General features: G+C 43.5%; 1 protein-coding gene across 1 annotated transcript; it reads left to right on the forward strand.

Moving 5' to 3' along the window:
- The first annotated feature begins 11,558 nt into the window (after nt 1-11,558).
- On the forward strand, nt 11,559-19,230 carry SET (SET nuclear proto-oncogene). The gene is given in 11 exon segments (XM_069031774.1): nt 11,559-11,621; nt 11,624-11,660; nt 11,663-11,758; nt 11,761-11,904; nt 13,072-13,129; nt 14,139-14,281; nt 14,874-14,977; nt 15,154-15,267; nt 16,553-16,723; nt 16,824-16,970; nt 17,892-19,230. Coding segments are annotated over 11 exon segments (1,101 nt in total). The 3' UTR covers nt 17,916-19,230.
- The last annotated feature ends 3,781 nt before the right edge of the window (nt 19,231-23,011 follow it).

Genomic DNA, 23,011 nt, shown 5'->3' on the forward strand with positions numbered 1-23,011 from the left:
AGTGGCAGCACAGGGGAAGGGCGCGGGGCTGCCCGGAGTTAAGATGGCGGCGGGGAGGGGGCGACAAAGGCGCGCGCGGTGGAGAGGGGGGATTGGCCGCCTCGTGAGGGGAGCTCCAGTTGGCTATCGCCGTGTGCTTGCCCGGGGAATGAGCCCGGGGGCCGGCGCAATGCACACTTAGTGCCCGCGGTGTGCTCTGGCTCGTTGCTTTGCTCTCTACCTTGGCTGGTTTTGATGGGGGAGTTACGGTAATTTGTGCCGAGGGTGAATTACTGCGTGACCGAGCTGGCTGCACGCCTGCGGGGCAGCTCTCCGGGAGTCACCCTGGCTCCTGGTAACAGCCCCGGTAGCTGGATAACCGGTGCTGTTCCCTTCTGCAGGGACAGTGACTGGTGGTGCAGCTTCTTTAAGTGATTATTCCGAACAGGTATGACTCTGCTTGGAGATTTTTTTCTAACTAACTCATTGGAACAACTTGATGATGAATGCACAGGCTAAATTTAGTGCTGGCATAAGCAGGCACAGATGCACCAACTTAAGTGGAGTTATTCCGGCTGTTGCTGGGAAGGAGTCTGGCTTGTGTGCAGGAATCAAGATTGCAGGGTACAGAGTAGGAGCTCAGCAGAACGGTTGTAGTGCTTTCACCTCTTGAGCACATGTGAGTCCATTTATATCAGAGCTGAGTGCAATGGCTCTTCTGAGGAATTTAAAATACGACACAATTAATAGTGAAGTAAGAGTCCCTAAAACGCCTGGTAAAGAACTCTTATAGCCATTTTACAGACAGTGAAACTGGAGCAGAAAGAGGTTCAGTGGCACCTCCTTCAAAAGCAAAAAGTCTCAGTGGAACTGAATCCTCCAGAATTTCAAATCCTGGCTGGGTATTTCCTGTGATTCTTCCCCTGACTGGTGTGAACCATCACGATGCCCTATAGAAGAGCCAAGAACATAAAAGCATAAACACTCCTGGGCTGGACTGATGGCCCTTTTAGCCCTGACATCTCTCTCTGATTAGCACAGGAGTTAATCTGAATTTCAAAAGTTCAAGTTTGGCTCCTCCAGCAGCAGCTGGTTCATGTGGAAGTGCAAGCAATGTCCGGATGTAACTCTGAGGACTTTCCCAGCCTGCTTCTCCTGCAGACAGGCTCCTTGTTTTGGGTCACTGCATGGGGCAGCTTTTCATGTGTTGAAAAACTAATACTAAATATTTGAACTCAATAGCAGAGTGGTTTTCCTAAGGTGGTCTTCATAGTTAAGATTTATCCTCTATAAATAGATCATCTTCAGTCATCATTAAATTATCTTTAATTGGTATGATTAGAACTGCCAAGGCATATTACTCTTTAGTAGAGGAGTAAATATTATGAGTGTGAATTAATATACAGGCTGCATCATCATAAAAATGCTAAGCACAAACTGCAACTTAAAAACTTTAAATAACTTGTTGGGAGAACTTAAGGAGAAAAGTCTGGGGTTTTTTGAGATGGCAAAGAGATAAGAAAACTGGAATTTAAGTATGTGAAACAGACCAAAATAAATCCATTTTTTTAGTGAGTAGTATGCAAAGTTACTGCAAATGTCGAGCACGTTCGCTGTACCGTGGTGCATGTCTGGGCTTTTTCTTCCCTGAGGACGAGAAAGGAGCAAACAGCTCCAGACAAGGACTGTTCTAAGTAACTGCACTTTGATCCTTTATTCCAATTTCTCTGGTTTGCTGGGGTTTCAATATATCAAAGGTATTTCAAGAAATGTTATGTTGCGCTTTTTTTCTGACCTGGCAGTATCAGATATATGGATGTTTTTGTCTTCACATCATAACACATCAGAAATAAGGCAAAATCGAGGATAAGTGGGGGAGGGCTGTTACTTGCCTGAGGCTACCCAGTCTCTCTAAAGTGGCTGCTTTTACTGTGCTGATCTGTGCTTTTTCCTCTCTGTTTCATGAGACAAAGTGTATGAAGTTTTAACTTTCACATAATGGAGCAAATCAGCATCAGAAAACAACAAGAGAAGGTTGAGATAAAGAGAAAACAAAACAAAAGCGAGGGGGAAAGCATCGGGAAAAAGACTGAGCCGTAACAAGAAGCTGCACGCTAGCGTGTGATCGCTGTGACCTGAGCAAAAGAAATACTCTGAGCTGCATCTCAGTAAAAATTTCCCCACTAGTGGGTGCAGTCGCTGCCCTCGATTTGTGATAAATGCAACTATTCAGTTCTGTTGAGGCGAAACAGCAGATTGTACCCGAACATGGAAAGACATAACTGAGCCTTCTCCTTTTACACCTTCCCCTCCACTCCTTCCACCCCAAACAGATGCGCGTAAAGATGAATAAAACAACATGCACAGATCAATCCGGCCGTGAGAAGGAATCTTGGACTTAGTCTGGCAGGGAGTGGCTTGACAGGGGATCGAAGACATTGCCTTTGGTGATTGATGACTGTTCAGAGGAACAGAACTTTTTACATATTCTCGTTTATTCAAAGCCAACCAACAAAACTCTTTAACCAACAGCAAGGGTTTGTTTCAAAGAATTGTCACTCCAGAACCTACTTGTTTCTCCAGCTTGTATAACCAGCAAGACCTAATTCTATTTCCTAATTGTTCCCTTCCTACCTGTGCACTGCTGAACAGCCCAAGGTGACAGATGTGGTCTGGCTGAGGTCTGGGTACTGAACTATTGCCTTTGCATTAACCAAAGGATGTAATCTGGAGTTTGAACTGGCTTTATGCTGACATTTTGTGCTTGTTATTTGGGTATGGACAATATCTGATCAGTTACTCCCATGTTTCTTTTTTGTTAGAAATTCATGATTTTAAAATTCACCAAATCTTGAGGGAAGTGAGGTCCCTACAACTGTCAGTGTTGAACCCACGCCCATGTACCCACCAGGTGCTCAGTAGCTTGATGAGGGTTCAGGTCCTCGTGTGGACTCCGTGTGTTACCTCAAGCTGTGTGAATCCCCCAGCTATTTCTTTTCCAGTGCCATCTGTAACAGGCTCATGCATTTTCTCTAAGTTGTTACCTCCTTTTCCCTGTTCCCCCTCCCAAATGTCCCTGCAAATACTGTGCCCTTTTTGCTTTGAAAACCTATTTTTCCATCTCAGCATAAAAAGTCAGCTCACTTCTGAAGTCCTGTTACACCAAAAGACATGATACATCATCAAAAGGATCCATCTCCATTAAAATCGTGATCTACTGTGCTTTGCAGAATTAGTCGGGGGTTCCTTATAAATATGGGTGTGGTTTCTTGCCCTGTACAGGTATTGTTTATCCCCTATTCCTTCCTTTATGTAATAATAAGACAAAGACTTTAGTCAAGTGTAACCAGACCAGGAAGGAGCAGGGGGGAAGCTCTGTGGCAGGTGGCAGCAAGTTACCGCCACAGGGGCACAAAGGCACTGCTGGCAGGGTTGGAATGGCAAGCAGAGCTGGCACGGGGCCGAGTGCCGTGGATTGTCCAAAGAGGCATCTGTGAAAGGCTCAGTATCCTGAATCCTGGCTGCCACGGTGCTCTGAACTTGGTGGCAGCTGGGAGTCTCTGCCTTGGGCAGGCGATTGCTGCTGTCAACAAGGTGATTGGCAGTGTCTCTCTCCTTTTGGTCTCAGCAGCCTCTAGTTCCTGCTGAGTTCGTAGCAGCACGTCCAGCATCTCACCTCAGAAATAAAGGTACAATCTGCTGTGCCACTTCTCACAGGTGCCTGACCCTTTGCAGTGCTGACAGCATGAAAGAAAACAGAGATCCCTTAAATTAATCCCATATTCAGTAACCATGCATGACTAAAAATTAGTTATCTGTTCTGTACATCACTTCATCATCTCATACTGTGTCTGTAGTATCTCAAACAGTTGTTGGAATTTTAACTGCTATGTCTAAAGCCAATGGCTATCTCAGAAAGCAATGAGGACAGATATTAATCTTCTAAACAGAACTGGGTCTCCTTTGTAAAAGTGTGGTTTCAAAAAAGGACATTCAGAAATAAGTTGTTACATTCCACTTGGTACCATCAGATTTGTGCTTGTGTAAAACAAGCAAGCAGAATTTGCATGGTAGTTCTGGGTTGCTCTTCAGAAATCTCTGTATTTATTTAATTTCAAGCATGCCACTTTCATTCCTTAAACATTATTTCTATGAACACTGAATGCTCAATAAATACATCTTCGTTTTACTGGGGTATGAATATGTAATTTAAGAGTGGAAAACAAAATAACGTTTCTACCACATTAGCTAATGCAGCAGGAAAGACAGATTTGCAAGGACTTATTTTACGGATATAAATTTTATCTCCATTTAGAGAGTTTGCATATTGACAGGTTGGTTAGACTAGCAAAAGCACTTACTGTGAAAGACACTTCTTAAACGGCAAATAAAAATATCTCATTTGATTTTTTTTTTTATCCCAAGTATAATAGGGATTACAAAGAATCCTGGAACGTATTCTACAAGCAGACAGAGAAAACTTTACAAAATTATGCACTGCAGAAAGATTATCACCTTCTCAAAAGCAAATGGAAGATGAAGGGAAGCAGAGTATCTTGTACAGACAAATTGGATATGTCAGTGTGAGTGTTTTAACTTCTCACAGAAAATGCCAAGTGATTTGTAATGATCACTTTCTTTTTATCGCCTCCCTTTATCTTGTAGCACAGTGACAGTCTGGTACTGAGAAATAACAGAATGAACCACCCATACAGCCCGTTTCTGTACCTTCTTTCTTCAGTATATATGTAGGGTTCCCAACACAAGTACTGATCCCAGTCCAACTTGAAAAAAAAAGAAGAGGGAAATCATGACAAAACAGGGCTTAAGCAGCATGAATGTGGCTCTCTCTGGAGAAGTGCAAAAGACAATTGCAGCACTTTCATGCTGGTTTTGGAACTCCATGTAGCCTAAGCCTATTGAAATATATATTTGTGAGCGGGAGTGGAGGGGAAGGAGGATGCTCTGGAATGAGGCCTGGAGCTGGAATGCTGTCGTAAAGGCAGCAGTAGGAGGGAGAGCTGTAAGCTGGCTGCAATCCTCAAATTTAAAAAAAGGTCCGGAAATATTTTAATGCCAAATTATGTGACACCTTTCATTCCTGTTTTTTCTTTTGTCCTTAGTTTTCCATTTAATTGACTGAAACTTTTCCTATTTATGCCACCAACTGTGTAAGCTGGGCTGACTAAAGGCATTTTTATTTTTCTCCACTCTAGCCTCACAAACTGGTTATGCAACAGCTTACACCTTTAATAACACCAATAAAACTGCATCAGAACTTTAAAAAAGGCCCAGATTTCTTAGCATCAAGGCCTGAGAGAACTTGCCGCAGTGCTAGGATGTGACAGGAGGCAATTTATAAGGAATTAACTCTGACAGTCACTTTATACAGCTGATTTTCAAAGATCTAGGCACTAAAGATGTGTTAATGAGGGTACTGAGGCTTCATAATTAATTATATTACCATCTCTTTGTTACTCTCTATAACAGTAGTGCCTGGTTGACATTTCAATGGGAGTCTGGTGGTGTTCTTTGTGATTATTATCCAGGAGTACAGTTATACCTTAGCTCCCAGAGAGAAACGTTGCATGTAAATGGCGCTGTGAATTGCAGGGGCCTTTGGAGCTCAGTAAAAGCCCTTGAAGGAGACCCCGCTGGAATCTGAATGGATGTCAGTAACATTTCTCTAGTCTGGAGTCTCTCTTCAGATATGGACTCTCCTCCCCTTTCCTTTCCCTCCCCCCTTCCTTCCACTGAGCTGGTCCTTCTTACAAGGCTTAAGAACAGCAACATCCAGCCCTTGCTGAATGTTGAGTTCCAGACCCCTAAAAGAAGGAATACTGACCTGAACAAAGCAGTGAACAAAGTAATCTGAAAATAGGGAATATTTTCACAGACTTGAATTTTCAGTGCAATAAAACCAGAGCTGCCAGAAGGAGTCCCAGAAGTGGTGAGTCAGATAATAGATGTACAGCTGTGGTGGGAGGGAAATGGTCTCTACTTTGTTTTATACCACCCCACCCCCCCCTTTAAAAAAGGCAGATGAAATTATTTTCCAGTCATACCACTGCAAAAACAAACATGGAGTCTAAAGGTTATTTCCTTTGTGTCTTTCTGAGAGACATTAATTTTGACTCCAAAGGGGAAAGGAAGATGTTTTGTCAATGACCTCAAAGTCTCCTCTGAAAGTTTTTACAGTATCACCTGAGGTAGCAGAGCTGCTCTTTTGTTTACTGATATATTCCACTTGTTTGCGTTAATTTAAAAAAACTTACAAAAACAAATTGTTGTTTTTTCACACCAGTTGCAGTTAGAACCTTGTCGTGGTTGGGCTCAGTTACGGGCACAGTTTGACAAACACCCCTGCTAAGTGAAACTTGTGCAGTCTATTCCTCACTCTTTCATTCCTGCCTTCATGGGTCTCTCTTTTTTGTAACATTGTTCCTGCATCTGCACCAGGGAACCAGATCAGAGTACTAGTCTGTGTTTTAAAAAAATTGTTGTGGGTACTATTTCTAATTGAAATCAGATTCAGATTCAATTTAACATGGGGCTACACACACACACACAAAAAAAAAAAAATCACTGGCACAATGCAGGAACAGTGTAAAGGGGAAGAGGGGAGGAATGCGTGGTGGGGAATGCATAAGTAGGAACTTTTACCAAAAACTAGTCTTGAAAGACTTTACATTCTTCCAAGCCAGAGCCACTCTTTCCTGTGTGTGCAGGTAAAACCTCACACAGGGATTACAGTTGCAGGACTCTCAGCGTTATTGTAATATCAAAAAATAATAACTGTTCCTACACACTGACACAATTAACCAAATTCCATTCACAGATCATTGTTGGCAACTCGTGCAGCATTTTATGTAGCTGAAGTTGGAGACCAGTTCTATTCCTGAGTTCCATCTCCGTCTCTAATGAGCAATAACTCTGAATAACTCTGGCATGCAGTTCACCTACCAGTAAAAGAATTACTTTCCTCACAGAGCTTTTTACATTTAACCAGATTTTTTTAATGAGCTTTGACATTCTCAGATGAAAAGAATAATGTGCACAATGTATTATTATAGCAAAAACTGTATATGACAGATTCCTACATGTTTTCCTGTCTTTTGTCTCACCTTTCCTGTCACCATACTCCTACACGGAATTCAATACACACCGTAAATGTTTGAGTAATGCCAACTTCAAACTAATGAATTGTAATTAATGTACTCATTCTTTGCTGAGCAATGTTGTGTGTGTTTATTTTTATCTGATACTTTTTGGATAGAGACAGAGGTTACTCCCCCTGAGAGTTCAAATATCAATAGTGCTCTACATAACAAGGGAAGTTTTTAATGATTCCCACAAAAACCACTGCCAGTTGGTAACAAGACCATGGATGAAATACACAGAGTGTAAAATTTTTGCCTCTAGTGTTATTCCTAAGGGGCCAAATCTAGAAGTGATATTCAACTTTGCCTAGGATTCAGCAAGAGTTTTCCAGTTGAGGAGATGATAAATAAGAGTTTTAAGAATTGGCCAGAGTTAAAATCCTGGAAAGCAAACATTTATAAACTGACTCTGTAGAAATGTAGTCTCCCTTTTAATTTCCCTATGAGTGGAGAAGATGGAGAGGATCTTCTATATCTCCTTGCAGAAGCACAAAGTATAGTTTTATCTAGTCCTCACCATGTCTGAAAAGCTTATGTCTCATGATCAGAAGTGTCCAAGGTTTCACTGACTTTCAATTTTATATTTTAAAGAGTATTTTGACTGCCTCTTTGCCTCTAGTATCTGGCAACAAGCACAGGTGTTATGTGACTATACATCTCTTCATGGATTAGAAGCAGGTGCTCTGGTAAGTTAAAGATGTTGGTGTAGGAAAAAATAAAAGTCAGGTTTAGCAGCTATGTCTAACAGAAATTTAATAAAAAATAAAAGTAAAAACTAGTACAAATAGGATTACTGTATTTATTCAATGACATATTGTTAGACACTGCCTGTTGTCTGTGTTACTGAATTGCTGTCCTGCTTCAAGGCAATTATCAGCCCCGAAATATTTTCATCCAAAGGTTTAAACTGCAACAACTGTGAGGACATGTGGAAGATTCTTCTATCATTATCTCACCCTTCAGTACTAACATGAGTTCTTGACTGGGAAGCTCTGTGGCTAGTGGAGATGAATAAACACTTGGAGCTGGTATTTGACTGGTTAATGTATGTGCTAAACTGTGTGTGTACTGCCTGGGAAGCTCAGCAGTTCCTGGGGGCTGTCAGACTGATCACACACAGCAAACCAGCCCCATGTCTCTGCCTGTGGCTCCCAGCAAGCCTTGATGTGCCAGTCAGGCTTTGCTATCAAGTACAAGCTTGTGTGTTCTTAAAATGTGCCTTCAACTCACTGGTGTACTCAGTAACTTGAAAGCTTTCATATACTCTAAAAATTTGTCTTGCACTCCAAGGGGGAATCTTTGTTCTTAATACAGAGCCCAAACCTGCAAGTTCTCTGTGGAAAACCAGGCTCCCAGCATAGATGTACAATTGTTAAGCAGCTGGTTGCATTTCAGCAATGGTAAAATGATCCTTGTTTTGTATTTCTCTACAATAATTTCTGATTCTTCGGGATGGAAGGCTGTGAAACCATGAGTTGCTATTAATTACATTAACTTGCACGATCGTATATATGCCCATTTTGCCTTGCAGAAATACTTAGGGCAAGATGTACTCTTCTTTTTTCACACATCATTGTATTGGAGAGGATTTAGCACATTTTCTGATTTCATTTGCCAAATTGGGAATTTGAATTTAAAATTTACAGCTGACTTGACATTCCGGAAAGTAAATATGATTACCAGTTATGTCTCTGTCTTGTAGTAATGTATCTAACCAAGGAAAGAAATACTGGAGATCTGAACTTTAACTTCAAGGACCAAATATGAGATTTCCTTTACAAAGACGTTTAGTCAATTTAAAACAAGTCTGTTTAGTCAATTATTGAGGAAAATGTACAGTTATAACTGGACATTTAAACCCGCAACAGTTATTCAAGGACTAAAACTACCTTAGAGGTTAGTTACAGGTCATGAGAACATTAGAAAGATGTGAAGGGAGGTAACCGAATATTTATCAATAAACCCTCTAAGTTTTTGGGGGTTCTTTTGTTACTGTTTCAGGGATATTAAAATCATTCTTTTAATATTTATATGTATCTATATTATTTTTAATATTTATATATAATCAATATGTCCTTTTTTTGTTGATAATAGCTAGTTTTAGGGTAGTAAAAACATATTGTAGAAATGTGTTTTTAACAGTACAGAAGTTAAAATTAATGATTACTTGGTTTTAGATATATCAGTGTATCACTATGATCATGTACTTCAGGAATACCTGGTAATTTATAGACTAAACAAGGGGTTCTAGTAGGGAACTGACAGGTGCTACTTGTTCCTGCTTGGAACTGGCTTTCAAACTTGCTATCTGTATTTCAAATTATAGACCTTCAAAGACTAATCTAGAGAAAGACAATATAGTAAATTACAGGTGAGAAAAGAGGAAAAAAACCCAAGCAGATACAGCAGCATAGTCAAGAGACCCAAACGAAACAGAAGGAAGAAAACCAAACTACACACGAGTTTACCTTGTCTGAATTGGAAGATATCAATCTTGGGAGATGCAAACAGAATATGAGAAGAATTATCTTGCTGTGATGGGCTTCAGGAAGGCCTTGAGGCATTCCGCCCCCCTGCCTTGGGAAGGATTTAATAATCTTGCATTTATAAAGTTGTGATGCTTTGCTTACCTTTTATGCCCAGCAGTTACAATTGCTGTATGTGAAACCAGAGAAGTAAGGGATGGATGGCAGCTCCTCTCTGCTGCTGTTTGTACAGGGAAGCCCAGTACAAACCCTGCATATGCGGCAGCCGCTGTGGGTGGCAGTGGAAGCAAGGACATGGCTGATGGGAGGTGACAGCTGGGAATACAAAAGAAAAAACAATTGGGATTTGGAAGCAACAGGTGGGAGCAGGATTCGGAAAAGTATAGTCAAGACTCCTGAGGAGGCAGGAACTAATCCAGGCCTCACGGAGTAGGTCCAGTAGAAGGGCAACTTGAAGAGGCAAAACAGGAAACGAGCCGGAAGAATATGCTTATGTGGTATGACTGGGAAGCAAATACAGGCAGCAAATTCCTACTTCATCAAAGCTGTACTTGTTTCTTAGCCTGATCTGTATCCTAACACTCATCTGTGAATGATATGCTGCTGCTTGTGATAGAAAAGAGTGAGTGATTCAGCTATTCCTTTAAGAGCAAACGCGGGTGAGCTGTGGCTGTGGAGCTGCACTGAGCTCTTCCACGACAGGTGGACAGGAAAGGGACAAAAAGGGTTATTTAAAGTCTGCCTGCTCTCGGTGCAGTGGCAGGTGTGCTGGCAGGCAGCTCTGTGACCTTCTGGAGTCGAGCTCCCCAGTAGCCGAGCTGGATGTGACTGACAGGGCTCTGTGCCCTCAACACAGAATGTCCCAAGTTATTTATATGGGTTTGTTTAGTCTCGAGGAGGCTCAGGGGGCACCTCATTGCTCTCCACAACCACCTGAAAGGAGGTTGCAGTGAGGTGGGGGCCGGTCTCTTCTGCCTTGCCTGCTGTGAGGGGACAAGAGGAAATGGCCTTAAGCTCAGACGGGAGATTCTGATATTTGAAATAGATTTTCCCCTGCTAGGGTGGCCATGCATTGGAATAGGAGGAATCACCATCCCTGGAGGTGTTCAAGAGGTGTCTGGATCTGGCACTGGGTGATGCGCTTTAATGGTTTGGGGGTTACAGTGGCAGTACCAGGTGGACATTGGACGTGATGTTCTTAAAAGTCTCTTCCAACCTTGATGATTCCATGATTGCTTTGTGCCACGTCCCAGCTAAGGTAGCAGTGCAGGGAGACGGATGCCACATCCCCAGAGCACGGCAGGCTGGAAACGCGACCTCACCCCCAGCACGGGAAGCGCTGAGGCTAGTCCCGGAGGAACGCCTCAGGCAGCGGGACCGCAGCCTTCTGAGGACCGTTTGGGGATGGATGGTCCGGAAATCCATTCCTGCCCCTCGATCTCCCCCGGTCAGGGGAGGGGATGGGCCCTGTCGCCGCCCGCACCGAGGGGTCGGTGCCTCCACGGGCCGTGAGGGGACGGGGCGGATGATGGGGGGGGGAAACTCAGGGAGCCTCGCGCGGGCCGCCACAGCCCGAGAGCGCGGGCACGTGCACGGTGCGCATGCGCGGCCCCCTGCTCCAACACACACAAACACACACACACACCCCGCGCGCGCCCCCGCCGTCCCGCGCGCGCCGTCCTCTGTGTCTCCGCGCCGCGGCCACGCCCCCCTAGCGCGCTCTGACCAATGAGCGCCCGGCTTGGGGCGGTCGTGGGGCGCGGCCTCTCTGCGGCTGCGCACGCGGGGTCTCCCCGGCGTGTGAGTGTGTGCGGAGCGCAGTGCGCCTGCGCATCGCACGGCCCGCGGCACAGCGCGCCCGGGGCGGGGGGCTCGGTGCGCACGCGCGATGGGGCCGCCGTGGCCCGGCCGGGGGGGGGGGGGGGGGCCGCGCATGCGCGCCGCGTGCCCGCCCCTCGCCAGCAGCAGAGGAGGAGGCGGCGGTGGCGGCTCTGGGTGAGAGAGCGTGAGGGGAGTGAGAGGTGCCGCTGCCGCCCCGTATCCGGCAGGACCGCGCGGAGGAGGCGGGAGCGCCCCGGCGGCGGAGGGACCTGAGTGACGGCGGCAGCAGCAGCAGCAGGAGGAGTCAGTGCCCGGCCCCCCCCCCCCGCGCAGCCCCGTTGCAGCCCCCCCTCCCTCCCGCCCTCCGCGCTCCGCAGCCACCAACATGTCGGCGCCGGCGGCCAAAGTCAGTAAGAAGGAGCTGAACTCCAACCACGATGGGGCCGACGAGACCTCAGGTGAGGCCGCGCCGGGGGCGGGACGGGAATGGCGGCAGCCGGCGCGGCCTCCGCCTCGCGCCGACCGCCATTTTCCCCCGCCGCACGGGCCGCGGCCGCGCCGGGGGCGGGCGGAGCGCGGGCCCGGCCGGGCGGATGTGCAGGCCCGGCGGCGGCGGGAGGAGGCCATGTTAGCGCCCTTTTGTCTGCGCTGCCGGCCCGGCTTCCCTCCCCGCGGGGCCGGGCGGGGGGCGCTGCGGCTCGGCGGAGCAGCGGGACCCCCCCGCCGCCCCTCCCGGAGCAGCATCCGCGGAGCCTCATTGTGCTCCGCCGCCGCCGCCATGATGCGCCGCCGCCTCCCGCGCCGGCCGCGGCCGCGTGGTGCTGCCGGGCCGCGCGGGGATGGAGCAGCGGAGACACGCGGTGCTAGGGCCGCCCGCGCCGGCCCCACGTGTGATCTCGGCTTTTAAAGGTCGGAGTTGGCCCCGGCCGCAGCGCCTTCCCCACGTGCGTCCCCCGCGCCCGCGAGCGGAGTGGAGAGGTAGAGCTGTCTCCCAGCGCGGGACGGACCGTGCGGAACGCGCACCGGGCGCTGCTCCGCTCCAGCCGCTTCCCGCTGCCGCTCATTCATCTCCCGCGTGGTGGGTAAACAGCGCTCCGTAACCCAGGCCTCGGCCAAACTTGGTCCGGGGGAAGTGCCCATTAGAAAATACCTCCCAAACGGCGGCTTTCGCGTCTCGTTCGTTTGTAATCGTCCCTTCGAACGGTCTTTTCGGTTTTTGGAAGGTGGCATGTGCCCAGATAGGCTATTTTTATTGATGTTCCAGTGCTCTGTAAATTACTTTACGTTCTTTCAAATGTGTTGGTCGTAGCAAATGTGGCTTCCAGCTTTTTAATTAAATTGTTATTGACTTACGATTTAAGTTGGCTTATAAAACTGTGTAGCGGGATGTGAGCTGTGGTTTCTAGGGCTGAACTCACTTTAAGGGCTGTTTTGTCAAACTTTGGTGCACTTCAACTGCAGCACACCCTGTAAAACTGGAGCTTTGAGGCCTTGTAACTCTTGTGACATTTAATAGAAATACCTGAGAACTTCTACAGTAGGTCAGTAGCTTCAAAGAGAAGCTCCAGGTGGTTTGTTGGGCTTGTGAATGAAGGAATATTGACGCGTTCTCATTTGTTTTTCAGAAAAAGAGCAACAGGAAGCAATTGAACACATTGATGAAGTACAGAATGAAATAGACAGGTAAACATTATCTAACTTTTAAAATATTTTAGCAGAAATTGAAATGTAACTGACAAAAGTGAAAGTGTTTAGTAAAGTGAGCATGCAGTAGTACTTACTGTCTTTGAACTCCACCAAGATATACCTGTGTTCTGACTTGATTAGAGGCATTAAAATAACAAAGAAGTGTCCTGGTTTCTTGCTTAATTGTGTATAATTAAAGAGGTAGAACTTGAGTTAAAAATTTTTAATTAATTGTGGTATTTTTGATAATATAAATTTATTTCCCACTGGCTTCTCAAGTTAATGTGTAAGCTATTTGGCTAAAGTATTTCCCTGTTAGCAAGTAGAACCAAACACTTGGCTGAAAAGTCAGCTTTTATTATACACTTTTATTATAATATTAATGTGCTGGTGCAGTAATACACAGAAAATGTCTCTGAGATGTTAATTTTGTATGCCAAAGCTCTTGGGGCTGTGGGTTCTGTGTCAGTCCCTGCTTGCAGGTTCTTTCCATGCCCACTGTCCTACAAGGAGTGCAGGTGACTGTTGGGGCTGTGACCATGTGACACTGTTGTAGTATCAGAGCTTTGCCTTTTTACAACAACGATTCAGTTTTAAGGCTTCAGATTTTACTTGCACAGGGTGCAGAATTGCTTTGCTGTAGCTTTGTTGCCTGCCCAGAAGTTAGAGGGAGCAGGTGGTAGGGCTGTGTTACCCATCTGCAGGTCTTATGCAGACAAAATGTTCAAGAGGTTAAACACCGCTTTGCTTTGCGTAAATAAAGGTCCATCCCTGCAAGATGTTCAAGGTGTTTAGAAGGTTCCATTCAGACCAGTGAGATTGCTTCTGGCAGAGTGTTTTCTTATAAGTTGTTACAGCTTTGAGCTTCTGGGGTTTTTGGGATACTTCATCTGCAGAATATGGCAGACTGGTCTTATCAAACCCTTTCATCTTTTAGTGAACTGCTCTGATGTGTCCTTAGATCCCAGTTCTCTCCCTGTGGTTAACATGGCTGTTTCTATTACAGACTGAATGAACAAGCCAGTGAGGAAATTTTGAAAGTAGAACAGAAATACAACAAACTCCGCCAACCATTCTTCCAGAAGAGGTCAGAATTGATCGCCAAAATCCCGAATTTCTGGGTAACAACATTTGTCAACCACCCACAAGGTATATTCTTAAGAGCCCTCTTCTTTTCCCCTGTAAATTCAGTGTTTGCTTGCTTGTTATGTGAGTGTCTTGAAGCTCTGAGGGTCTTATAGAGTTGTTACTAAGCATACAAAACACTTCCTTTCTCTCCTAGGTTGCATTTTTAAAGCTTTTTCTGTCTTGCACTTGTTGACCAAAGGAACATCTTGTTTACTAAAATACTTCAATCCTAAAAGATCTTTCTGCATTTTAAATTGCAAGTTTCCCACTTTATTCAATTCATTGGGAACTTTAAGTGAAAATAAACCAACAAAAAATTATTCTAGTTTGTTTTTAAGTGAGCTCCTTGGGACTCTTGACAATAAGCTTTCTACAAAAATTCGTAGACTGCTTAGACTGGGCAAACTACGTGCATGAAAATCTGTTTCAGAGGGAAGAGTGGGTATGTGTGGGTAGGCTGTTGGCTGGTAAATTGAGAAGAAAGAGCTGTGGGAAGTTGGCTTGGACAGATGTGTTGCTTTTTAGATCTTCCTGGCTATCAGTTTCCTGTGTTTTGCCTGCCTGACGCATGTTTCATGGCTTTGTTAATGTGGGATTCCTCCTTCTCTCTCAGTATCTGCACTGCTGGGAGAAGAAGATGAGGAAGCACTGCATTACTTGACCAGAGTTGAGGTGACAGAATTTGAAGACATCAAATCAGGTTACAGAATAGATTTTGTAAGTACTTTAAATGATTCCTTCACTTGAGATTTTAATGTAATTTTTTTAATGTAATTGCATGTTGGGTTGTAGTTTATAACTTAAATCTTTTCAGTTACCCGTTTAGTGCCAGGTTTGACTTGATATGTGCATTTCCATTCTGTGGGTTCTAACTCTTGCTTTCCACTCTGCAGTATTTTGATGAGAATCCCTACTTTGAAAATAAAGTTCTCTCCAAAGAGTTTCACCTCAATGAAAGTGGAGACCCATCTTCAAAATCAACTGAGATCAAATGGAAATCTGGAAAGGTCTGTACTGCATCTGGGAGAGCATAAGTGTGACCAAGTGAAAACATTACCAATTGCATTAGCTTGTCTCTTCCTTGGCCAGGATCTAGACTGTGTGTGTTGTTTACTTAAAAAAACTATTAAATGAGGAATTCCAAGGACAACAGGTTTTGGGGATCAGATAGCAGTGCGTGATCTTGTTTTACTTCTTCCTCTATTTCCTCAACTTCATTTCCAGATGCCACATCTTTTGTAGAATTTGCAGCCACAATAACGTGGGCATACCTGTCACCCAGGCAGTGTTCAAGCATCATTAATTTACTGCTGTTCATTTCTGTAAAAGTTAAAAGTACTTTGGTGTTATCCTGAAGATTCTGAACTGAGTATTTAAAAGTAGAGCTGAGGGTTGCAGTTACATTGCTGTTTGTTTTATCACTCTCAGACCAAGGAGAAAATGTAATGTTTTACGTATGGAGAACTAGAACTTTTCTACCAGAAATTGCATTCCTGTACAGACCAGTTGAGTGAGCTTTACCATACACCACTAAATCAGTGTGAATTCTGCTACTGTTCTTCCTTAAACAGTCTAAACCTATAAATGTTGTCATTCTGTCAGGAGAAAAAAAAAACCCTGGAAGTGTGGTGTAAGCATATGGCCAAAGAAATAATTTCTTTAATTTCAGACTTAAAAAAAGATTGTTGCAAACTTATTAAACTTCTGGGGTAAGGTGATAGATAGACCTTACATGTGTTCTTGTGACCACGTGTTTCAGTGGTTTGTGTGGGGTTTTTTTCCACTTACTACAGTGAGTGGCCTGAAGACTTCAAAGTGGGAAATGTTAGGCAAAAAGGCCTAGGCAGGTCTCAAACGAATACAGAGCTTAGAGGTGTGGAGACTTTCTTAAATTGGGTGTATGTAGTAGTTACTGCAATTACAGCTACTCTGTGTGGCATTTAGGCCTTGTGAGTTCAGTGTGTCATTAAACACTTGTCACACTTGTGTTTCCCTGAGACAGGGAAACGTAAATCAGATGTGAGATTCTGGGAATTTTCAGTGTCCCAGTGGAGGCTATTTCCAGTTGAAAGAAACAAGTGGGTTTACTGTTCTCTCATGTTGATGAGAAATGCAGTATCTTCTGTCAGTTGTTTGGGTTTGAGATGTTTTTTACAGACTTACCCTTGAAGAGGGAGGGGGAAAGTGACTTCTTAGGGTTGTTTAGGCAAGTACATTTTTAAATGGTGCTTACAGGAAAAAAAAAATGCCATAGAAAGATGACTTTAGGGAACTTGTTAACTTTCTTTTCAGGACCTGACAAAACGTTCAAGCCAGACACAGAACAAAGCCAGTAGGAAGAGGCAGCATGAAGAGCCGGAAAGCTTCTTCACCTGGTTCACTGACCACTCTGATGCAGGGGCTGACGAACTAGGAGAAGTCATCAAGGATGACATCTGGCCCAATCCCCTACAGTACTACTTGGTAGGTACAGCCCTGAGCAGGGCATCTGCACCCACAACAGCACTGGGAAAATAAGAGTGAATTTGATCACCGTAGTTGATGTTGCAAATGTGTCTTTAAGGTTCCTGATATGGATGATGAAGAAGGGGAGGGAGAGGAGGATGATGATGATGATGAAGAGGAGGAAGGATTAGAGGATATTGATGAAGAAGGAGATGAAGATGAGGGGGAGGAAGATGAAGATGATGATGAGGGAGAGGAAGGAGAGGTGAGTAATGTTGCCCTTCATGCCATTCATCTGGTGTCTGAGAGGGATCTTTATAAGAATACCAAGCCATTGTGACAAAGGTGAACGGGTTCTTTTCTGCACCCCAAGGTGTTTGGAGGGGAGAAAGAGAACTGTCACTACATTAACTTGAGTGGTTTCAGAGTAGTAATAAGTATGTTTGTGTATATGAGGGACAGTGGAAGTACATAGTTTCAGAAAATTTGTAGGGGAAGTGCTCTAGAAGAACTAGGATGTTAATGTGACAAAATTCTTAATTACTGAGGATTCTAGCAATGCTTTACATATAAATGGCTTTTGTTGATGCATCCAGTCATCCTTCCCACTTGTTGGTTTATTTCTGCTTATGGCCAGCCTAGCTAAGACTTTCTGTTGGGTTCAGGAATTAGAAATTTGCTTTAGTAGTAAGTGGGATTCCAAGGTCAGCATCCAGGCTGATGGGAACTTAGTTTATAATGTCTTTGTTTCTCAGAACTGGGCGTGGTGTGTTTGACTTACAGCAGCACAAACTACTCGCAGTGAGAGGAGGGCTGTTCTGGGCTCTATTTTGTAATCTAGAATTTGGCATGTGAAAGTTGAAGCATTTTGTTCTTCAGAGTTAAAAATGAGGGGGAAAAAGATGACCCCTTCACTTTCCACATGTTAAACTCATGTCAGTGCTTGTAGTGATTCTAAGTCATGGTTTCTCAAACCTCTGATGTGTTTTCCTTGGGACACCCAGGTAGTGAGTGATTTCTGTGTGGTTAGCTGGGCACTCAGGGCAAGTGTTACTATCATTTAGTGAAGAAGGGAAGAGATGATCATATAGCACCATGAGTAACACTGTAAAAAGGTCTGGTCACTGCATTTGCTGTCTGAAGTTTAGTGATTAGATATATTTAATTGTTGCTTATCTTTCAACAGGAGGATGAAGGAGAAGATGACTAATTGAACACTGATGGATTCCAAACCCCCTTTTTACCTTTTTAATTTTTCTCCAGTCCCTGGGAGCAAGTTGCTGTCTTTTTTTTCTTGTGCTCAGTCGCCTTGTTCTCTTGAGGTCTCTTTTTCTCTCCTCTACACCATGAATTCACAATTTATTTTGGGCAAATACCTTGAGCAGAATACAGTGGAAAAGAATCTACCAGTTTCTGTTTCAAGTTCATTTTTATCCCTTTCTGTCTCAAAACAAAAACTGTTTATGAATTCAACACACCATGTTCTGTGGGAAAAAAGAAAACCTTCTGCTCCCTTCACTCTGCTGGAAGCTGAAGAGTGCTAGGCCCCTGTGTAGTAGTGCATAGAATCTAGCTTTTTTCCTTCTTTCTCTGTATATTGGGCTCAGAGATTACACTGTGTCTCTATGTGAATATGGACAGTTAGCATTTACCAACATGTATCTGTCTACTTTCTCTTGTTTAAAAAAAAAGAAAAAACTAAAAAAAAAAATAAAAATAAAAAAGGGGTTATAGAAGGTCAGCCGGGGTGGGTTTCAGATGTTTGGGTGGGTTAAGTGGGCATTTTGACAACATGGCTTCTTCTCCTTTGGCATGTTTAATTGTGATGTTTAACAAACATCCTTGCAGTTTAAGATGACACTTTTAAAATAAAATCTTCTCCTAATGATGACTTTGAGCCCTGCCACTTGATGGAGAATCAGCAGAACCTGTAGGATCTTATTTGGAATTGACATTCTCTATTGTAATTTTGTTCTTGTTTATTTTTAAATTCTTTTTTTCTTTTTTCTTTTTTTTTGGTTTTGTTTTTTTTGTTGTTTTTTTTTTGGTTTTTTTTGTTTCACTGGAAAGGAAAGAAAGATGCTCAGTTTTAAACGTTAAAGTGTACAAGTTGCTTTGTTACAATAAAACTAAATGTGTACACAAAGGGGCTGGTTGGTCTTCACTGAAAGAAACAGTTTTTATATCCTATTTAGAACTTGCTGGTAGCTTCTTGGCATTTTTGGGGGCATTTGGTCAGTATTTCGATAGTGCAATGCAGCCTTGTGGTTGCGTGGACTGAACCAGTTCATGTAGTTTCTGCTTTTTCAGTACCTGTAAACTGTTTCCTTTGGCAGTTCCTACTGCACGCTGTAGGGCCGTGTGCTGTGTGTGAAGACACGGGTGTATATTCATGTTTTGCAAAAAGGAAAGTCACTTGATTTGTAGAATTCTTAGTAATTTGCAGTACTGTATCTCCATTATATCATTTTGCATGAAAATACCATGCAAGCTCAGAATAAAAAGACCAAGGGGTTGTCTTAAAATATTTGGGTGATTTTTGTAAGTCTTTCCAGTTGAACACAAATCTTAATTGCAAGCTAACTTGGGGGCTATTTCAAAGAGCAAGATTCTTAGTAAAGTTCATGTATAAAAAGTTGCTACTTCACTGCTTTTTTTCCTTGGTAGCAGCATGTATATGTGCTTTAGATACACTGTACTCTCATTTTAAGAGACTGCATTTGAGAAACTTGTAACAATTTCACATAAGAGGTTGTTGGAACTGGTATTCCACAAAATGTAATGGAAGTTGTTTTAACATGCTTTGCTTTTGAAATATTTAAAAAAAAAATGTTGTATCAGCTCATCTGAAATTCAAACAGCTCTTTGGATGTGTAGAAAAGACTGTCTTCTGGGAAGACTTTGTTATCTGATTCCTTTTCCTCACAGAATTTGCTGTAGTCAAATTCAGCTTTTTTTGATGCTTAAGAATGCACTTGGCAGAACAAGATCAATGTCTGGTTGAGACGTGCACAAATAACATGTGTGAGGGAAAACATTCTGTAAGTGTGTGGTCCAGCTTGGATTCAATCCAGTTATCAGAGACAATGCAACGTCCAGTCTCATGTAATCAATGCAAAAATAAGACAACCATGTACTTTATTCCATCTCAACAAAAGCTTCTGCCCTCATCCTGCTTTGCAGAGCCAAGTACAACGTTGATCAGTAATGGTTTCTTACCATCCATCTAGAGAGAGAAGGAACAAAACCTGTGAAGTCCTATAAATTTTAGTGTCTCTAATTTGATTCCTTTTTGTTGTAAGATTGAAAATAGCTTTCTGTTGTGATAGAGGGTCGATGTGCTGTTACTTGCCATGATGCCTCATTACTTAATTTTTATGTAGTCCTAATTGTAGTTCCTCAAGGAAAATAATCTTTTGCTAGTCTTGAATGCTTTAGGAAAAATATTGTGCCATTTTTGTTCCATCCCTGTTGGTTGCTAGCAGAAAACCTATAAAAACTGTTTTGAAAGTAATCAAAGGTTCAGGCTCTGTAAAGTCAAATACCAGGAACAAGAAATGAGAAGTCTGGATAATTAAATGCTACTTAAGAGATTTTTCTTGCACATTCTTTAGGATTTTACAGGGTGCCAAAATACTTGCTACTGTACTGATAATACTGAATTTGCTGTGAAACTTGAGGGTTTACTCCTGGCAATGGCTAAAGAGTAAACTGACATGGTAAAAGAATAAACCATATTAGTTAAGTGTTATTTTTTTTTTTCTAGCATGGAAATGATTAGGGATTAACACATTTCTCTGCAGTGCTGAAGAAGTACTACAGCTGGCCATCGTATGCTCTGACTGTTCACTTAATGTCTAATTTGGCTGAATACATGTAATGGGTGTCCATTTTTTACTGTTTATTTTATATGTGTATAAAGAGCTTTTAAAGAGACATCCACCTTAGATAATAATGGGAGATTCATTCTTATTAAATATCTGTCTATCATTAATTCCTCACTGCTTGAGCTCTTCACATCCAGTTAATCCTACCATGTGAAATTTTTCACAGGTGGAAGCTGACTTCAGGTTTTTTAGCCTGAATTTCCAGGGTTAGAACATAGAGTTGGCAGCAATTTAATAAAGGTGAAGCTGCTGTGCTGGGGCTATATGACCTAACTATCTCAAAGGTTATATTTAAGTTTAAAGTTTAATTGCTATAAAATGGAATCTTTTGTCTGTAATTTCTAGTGCCAAAGGAAACAAATACATCCATGTGTGTAAATACAGTTAGAAAGGTTTGGGGTTTTTAAAGAGATTATCTGTGTACTTATTCATACTTGTCAACATAGTTTCTGTCCCTGTAAACAAGCATTATCTGAATCGATTTCTCAGTCATTTATGACATTCATTTGAATCTGTAAGCTCTTTGTACCACACTAAACCAGGTGCATAAGGATAGTACTTTGTTTATTGGATACTGTTCCTGAATTTTGAAGCCATGTTGATTTTGGTTTGGGTTTTTTTTTTTGGTTTGTTTTTTTTTTTAAAGAGAATGAAATCAATGAAATAATTTCTCTGCTGTACCTTCAAGCTATCCTTCTGTTTGAAGGAATTAAAGTACATTTAACTGTTACTTGACGTTACCATTTCTAAGAGTCTTTTTCAAAACAATCAGTTTTTTAGTCCCAAACTCGGCATCATCTCTCATGGGTGAGGTGGACAGTGTTTGCCTCTCCTTTATGGAGAAGAGTGAGGGGATGTCACGAGTGACTAGTACACGACACTTGCTTCCTCCGGGAAACAGATATATGCTTAATGTCCTCCCTCTCCTGGATTAAAAATTGAAACTTTTAAGACTTTTGGTTATCACCTTCTCCGCGTGAATGTGCTCCAGGGGAGTGTCCTTTCTCGGGTATGGTGGAGGACAGGGGTTGCCGGATCAAGGTTAGAACGCACCTTAAGTCCCGCCTGGCTCCGGGAATCCCCAAAGAGTCCGCGCAGCTCCCGGGCCGGTGCCACTGCCCCTTGCCGGCTCCTGGGCAGGACCTGCGCTCGGCAGCAGGGGAGGATGGTGCCTTGCGGGACCCTGGAAGGGCTGGAGAGGCACGTCGTGGTCCCAGTTGTGACGCTTATCTTCCCGTGGGACGGGGGTTGCCGAATGGGCAGGAACTGCTGATCCCACGTACCGGCCCCCTCTCTTCGCAGGATTTGCGGGACGCAGCTGAACCACGCCCGGGGACTGGGCTGGGATGCTGAGGAGCCAGGGACACGTCCTCTGGGCTCACCCGGGAGCTGAGAGCCAGCCCTTTCCCTCCAGGCTGGGGAACTCCAGCTCCGCAGCATCCCTGACCTGCGCCCTGCCCTCCCTCTGCGTCCCCTGAAGGGTCTGAGACCTGAAGGAATTAAGGGGAAGCCGCTGTATGAGCCCCGAGCGCGTGGTGGGCAAAGGAGCCCTGGAGCCACCGTCCCAGCCAGAGCTGCCCAAGCACCTCCCCAACGACAGAGCCAAACACAGCCCGGATCCCGCCTGCTGGGCCGGATCTGCTGAAGGTGTGGAAATGTCCCTGCTCCTCTGGAACTCAGTCTACACTTACTAGTTTGATTTTCCCCTTTCCAGTATTTCCACTGAATGAACAGTCAAATTAAAATAATTGCTTAAACACTAAACAGGGCCTGGACCATGTTCTAAATAGCATCAGGTTTCCTGAAGGGTTTGTATTAATCAAATGCAGTTGCTTTATTAACAACAGGGGCATATTCAAAGGTTTTGTATTTGTTTAAGGCTTTATTAATTCAAGTCAGTTAAGCTAGGTCCAAATTTTTAATTTTCTGATGAGTTCCTTTTATTAATTATGCAGTTGCTTACAAAATGTTTAGGCTAGAAAAACTGTTCTAATTAAGTAAAAGGAACACACTTCTGTTTATTAGTGTATTTCTAAATTTGTATGTGGGAATACTATCACCTCCAAATGCCTTCTGATTCACAGTTGTGCACTGCTCCATGACTGAAAAGCATATTAGTAGGGTAATAACATTATGTAATACTGCTGAGGAACGTCTTTAAACACCTGAAAGCAATAAGTATCTTTTTAATTTGTTTTAAGCACTAGGCCTGTAACACACTGTTGGTTCCATGTGATGCTGTGGCAGTACTGCAGCACGGTGGTTTTTCACTACGATAGCTGGGGGATTGCTGCCAGCCTCGCCAATGCATGTGGGATATTTTTTCACTCAAATATATTCAGTAGAAACCCCAGATCCTGCGTGTGAAGGGGCAGTTCTGCAGGAGAAAATTTCCCCAGAGCCCAGCACTGTGACCGGC

Source organism: Aphelocoma coerulescens, chromosome 17 (assembly GCF_041296385.1).
Source record: "Aphelocoma coerulescens isolate FSJ_1873_10779 chromosome 17, UR_Acoe_1.0, whole genome shotgun sequence".
Taxonomy (NCBI): domain Eukaryota; kingdom Metazoa; phylum Chordata; class Aves; order Passeriformes; family Corvidae; genus Aphelocoma; species Aphelocoma coerulescens.